General features: G+C 34.1%; 1 protein-coding gene across 1 annotated transcript in view; it reads left to right on the top strand.

Moving 5' to 3' along the window:
- The window catches only part of LOC108758262 (uncharacterized), a 2,488-nt gene extending 1,831 nt beyond the window's left edge, over positions 1-657 (top strand). Inside the window, 1 exon segment of the mRNA XM_018503130.1 lies at positions 3-657. Coding sequence (XP_018358632.1) covers positions 3-137 — 135 coding nt within the window. The 3' untranslated portion in view covers positions 138-657.
- Positions 658-5,254: the final 4,597 nt, after the last annotated feature.

The following is a 5,254-nucleotide window of genomic DNA, read 5'->3' as shown; positions in this document are numbered from 1 at the left end:
CTGCCGCTGCCGCTGCTGTAACCGCTAAACCCACGGTACTTCTCACACAACCCACCTTAACCCTGACGTCATCCAGTAGCAACACCAAATCTACCATTTTATCGGCCTTCGGCTCACTGCCGAAGAAGAGATTGTAACATATCGTGTAAATGTGTGCTATGTAAATAATGTCCAATTCCCTTTAGACAGTCATGAAGCTGCAGAAAGGAAAGCGCAATCCTGTGCGTCTCTGGAGACTTAAGTCCTTGGATGATTATTGAAATTGAAGTTTTTCAACACAACTTTCAGAATCAGTAATGGAATGAATCGTAGAACTGTGGGTTTAACGATAAGAGTATGGAAATATAAGAGCAAAAAGCGTTCTTATCATAGTATAATCATCACTTGAATGTTTGGGTTAAAAAGAGCCCAAGAATTGAATCAAGAATTGAAAGATTCACAATATAGATCTATAGAAATTTAGGAATTTTGTGAATTAAAAAATTCAAATATTGAAGAATTATAAGATTGGATCTGTAGACAAGTTCTAGGGATAATGTCAACTTATAAAACATTTCTTTACAATAGTACAGACAATAAGGAAGGAAAGATCTAGAACCGTGAAAATTTGTACACACATAACTCCATAAATCTTTATAGAAATTTTAGGATCCAAAAATATAAAAATTATATAAACATTTTTGTTAAAGAAAATCTAAAATAGTTAAAAGAAAATGTAATTGTTTTTAGCATTTTGGGAATACAAAAGCCCAAAGTTCTATGAGTTTAACCGACCTAAAAATCCAAGGATTTAAGAATCCAAGAATTTAGCCATCTGCAAAATAAACATACTGTAAATAATACTGATTGCAAATTCCATTGTCTGGATGTGAAAGGAAGAAAAATATTCTGAAGATTTACATTCTTGAATTTTTAGATTTTTGTATTTTTAAATCCTTGTAAGTCGACACCTGTAACCTGTGGGTCTTTAGATCTGTGTACCCAAATCTTTAAATTATAGGAGGCTTATTATTGAAAAAGCTTGAGCACTTATCAAGATAAGGTCATAGGAACTGAAAAATTCAGAGAAATGATAAGTTACAAGAAAATTCAATAATCGTAAATCCAATAATCTGAGAAATCAAGGATCTAAAAACTCAATTGCTCATATATCTAAAAATAAAAGATGCAACAATCATAGATTAAAACATATTGAAAATAATATTAATTAAAAAATGATTTCTACACATAATAGTCAAAGTAACACAGCAATGTCTGCAAAACGCTAAAAACAAGCGTTTATATGTCCTTTTTTAGCGCTTTGTTAACATTTTGTAGGCACTGTATGCTATTTGGGAGACATATAGGAGAACAAGATTTGAAGCTTTTGTGGATTTAGATCTTTGAATTGTTTTGCTATTCAAAATTCCTTTTTAATGTATAGAACTTTTGTAAAAAAATATGGGCATAATAATATGGAATTTAAAAAGATTAACTGATGTGCAAATGATGAGTGTCAGGTAGCGATTATAAATGCGATATTACGTACAATTGATTTATGGAGGTAAAGTAGCCGCATAATTAATTATTTAAGTCTCGACGCGCGATGAGACAGATAGAGAATTTATGTATGTTAACAATCGCAAAATCGATGTAAAATGAGCTGTAAGTTTTTAGCGAAAATTCAGTTTTTTATATGAAAAGAGTAATGAAATTCTTCCACGAAAGACTTTGTATATACACGCTCATGTGTCAATAGAGTATGGAATATACAATATATAAATTATACATTGTATATCGTCGTTGATGAATTGATTAATAATACCATGATGATATTTCTCATAATGAATTATTATTTTTTTCGTCGTTCTCACGCGAAAAAGAATTTCATTTAAATTTACGATTATTTTTCGACATTTGAAGGCAGACTTTCAAAATGCGTTTTGTCCAAGATTTATAATTTTTAGAAAACGTGAAAGAAAGAAATTACGCAAGAAAATAACAATGTGTCAATCAGTACGATGTGAAAAAATAACCAAAATTGCTTAACAATTGCTAAAAATGTTGAACAAATGTATTCTGTTTTTTTTTCTAATTAAAAAATGCACTTCAAAATGTCGTATATTTTTTTAGCATATAAATTAATGATGAAAAAATGCTTTCTGAACACCTCAGAGTAGCTTATAATATAAGTCACTTAACACTACGCCGTCACTAATTAAAAAAAAAAATAAAATAAAATTTGGGACAAAATGCATTTTGAAAGTCTGCTTCTCATTTGTATAAATATGTAATATATATATATATATATTTTTTAATTATTATGTATATATATATATATTATTATTTATATATAATTATTATTAAATATTTGTATTACGTATTTATATAATTATGTGCATTTTAAATTAATTTTTCTTTAATTATCATTTTTTAAGTAATGAATTGCTTTCGCGTTTTGAAACTGAAAGGAGGAATCTGGGCATTCTTCTTGTCCAAAACGGAATTCGATAGCCAATCGAGAGTCTGTGTTTTAGGGATTCTGGTTGGTAGTATTTATTTTCTTGGGAAGTAAACGAAAGAGGTCAAGAGCACCAACGAGATACTATTAAAGACCATCAACCCTGGGCAATTTTTCTGCGGTATAAAAAGGGTCCGAAGGTAGTTGAAAAACGCTGATATTATCGACAATTGATACAAATTTGCTATTATTAACATAAATATTTGGCTCATATATTATTAAATTTATTTATTATATAAATGGTCCATAAATAAATATGCATACTTATAAAGGAGTGGCACTCAGTTGGACACGGCTCAATTGGACACGAGCCACTCGCAGCGCTTGAGACTACAAAGCTCCTAAGCACCGGTTGCTGTGATTGGTGATGTCCAATCGAGCCGTGATCAATCACCCCCTTGTAAAGCTATAATATCCTATATATTGCAGAAAAATTATAATTTTTTCTCCGCAGTTATCATCTCTATTGATAATCAAACTTTGACATAACACTGAAATCACAATTTTAAAGGAAAATCGAGTATTATTGAGTTCTAAATGCATAAATACGTCTACTAAACTAATAAATCATAAAATTAATGCAATATTATCAGTTTTTAACTCTTTAATCACTTCAATATTTACAAGGACGCGAACTCCCGTAATGCTAGATTCACACTGCATCCGATTTGCGTCGTACGACGCTTTGCAACCAATCAGAAAACAAGATTCCGATGAATTTTGCTTCGTATCATCGGAATCCTGTTTTTGCTTCGTATCATCGGAATCTTTCCTTTCCTCCCATTCCATGGAAAAGAAGAATTTCGATTGGTTGATTCTCTTATGCACTATGCGTTATACGCATCGACGTCTAGAATGAACCGCTGATGGCAATGGTGGGGGTAGAAAGACGATTAGGGTGAAATCACACGGTGCGTCATAGGGCTGCGGAATACGGAATGCGTTATTGAAGCAACCAATCAGCGCTATTCCGCACTTAGATGATCCGGAATAATCCGGAATAGAGAATACGTTATGTTTTAAACCGCGGTGATAAATCGTAGGTCCGTTTTCTGTGACTGAACTAGTGTACACTTTTGGAACTTAAAGTGAGATAGTATACGTTTGATATTTGTTGAAACTCGAAATGCATATCCTATTGATCTCATGCTGTCTCCACTGGCTAAATACCTCAAGCAAATTTGCAACCTTGTGTCAGAAGCAATTGGTTCTCTAATATTTGTTTGCTTTTCAATTCCAGGGCCTACTATTGAAAGAAAATGCTCGAAGGTGCCAACATCCATTCTCAAATAATTAAAATGCAGCGAAGGATCAGTTGCTCTCAGCATGGTAACTAAATTGTTACTATCGCCTTGGCGAAACCGCTGCTCTACTGAATAAATGGGCCTGACCCATACACTTCTTTTGGATTTTCTTTCTGACAAGGCAACGTAAATTGAGTATAATTTTATCAAAGTTAACCTTATTTTCTCCTTTCGATAGTGCATCATTGGAGTTTTCACGAATATTTTTACTAAGTGCTTAATAGCTTCAATCATCATTATTATTTTATTATTCATGATGATAAAAAATTACTCACTGTATGATAGCTTAATTGCATCCAATTTGCGCAAGTATACTCAAGATCAAGACATCAAGAACAATGACGCATGACGCATTACGTGCGATTTCGGCGTGCCCTGTTCACACGCTGCGGAAAAATGATAGTAAATTCTTTACAGCTGATCAAAACATTGTTTTGAAATTGTAAATATTAATTATAAAATTGCGCTCTCCTATTGGTAGAGCGTGTGACATCAACCAATAGGAAAGATTAATCCAACCCAGGTTGGTGCAAACCCGATCGGGCCGAAAACGCTATAAATTTATTCATCCTGGATGCATCTTTGACGCATCATGTGAACATAGCACACAAAACTTGCGTGTTAGAAAAGTGCGGAATAGCGCTGATTGGTTGCTTCAATGACGCATTCCGTATTCCTCAGCCCTATGACGCACCGTGTGATTTCACCCTTAGAGTGAGAGGCAGGAATAATAAGATCGTTCTTTCTCTATTTACTGTTGTTTCTAACTACTGTTGGATTAACAACAACCAATCAGGCTTCAGTAAACAGAGAAAGAACGATCTTATTATTCCTGCCTCTCACTCTAATCGTCTTTCTACCCCCACCATTGCCATCAGCGGTCCATTCTAGATGTCGATGGTTATACGTTATGCAAAAATTTGTGTCTGGGCTCAGTCAAAAGTTCTAACCCCGGATCTACAATAGGGTTTTAAGCCTTAAGCCATAAGAAATGGACGAATCACAGTCACTTATTCTTCTCGGATTCGACTGTAATTGGTCAGTTTCTTACGGCATAAAGCATAAAACACCTATTGTAGATCGGGACTAAGCGATCTTAAGTCATAATCGGTGAAGTTGGCCAATAGCCAACTTGAATGACTTGGTTAAAGGCCGCAGCACACACTCTTGCATAACGCATAATGCATAGTGCATAAAGGAATCAATCAATCAAAATTCTTCTTTTCCATGGAATGAAAGGAAAGGAAAGCTTTTGCACTATGTATTATGCGTTATGCAAGAGTGTGTGCTGCGGCCATTATTGTAGAAGGCCTATAATGGCTACGTTCGGAAACGTCGCTCGGATGTCTCCGATGCCTCGGATTCATCATCTGTCCTTGTTTAACATCTAATATTAAACAAGGACAGATGATGAATCCGAGGCATCGGAGGCATCTGAGCGACGTTCCCG

Source organism: Trachymyrmex cornetzi, unplaced genomic scaffold (genome assembly GCF_001594075.2).
Source record: "Trachymyrmex cornetzi isolate Tcor2-1 unplaced genomic scaffold, Tcor1.1 scaffold1559, whole genome shotgun sequence".
In the NCBI taxonomy this organism is placed as follows: Eukaryota; Metazoa; Arthropoda; class Insecta; order Hymenoptera; family Formicidae; genus Trachymyrmex; species Trachymyrmex cornetzi.
This window is presented reverse-complemented; position numbering and strand designations above follow the sequence as displayed.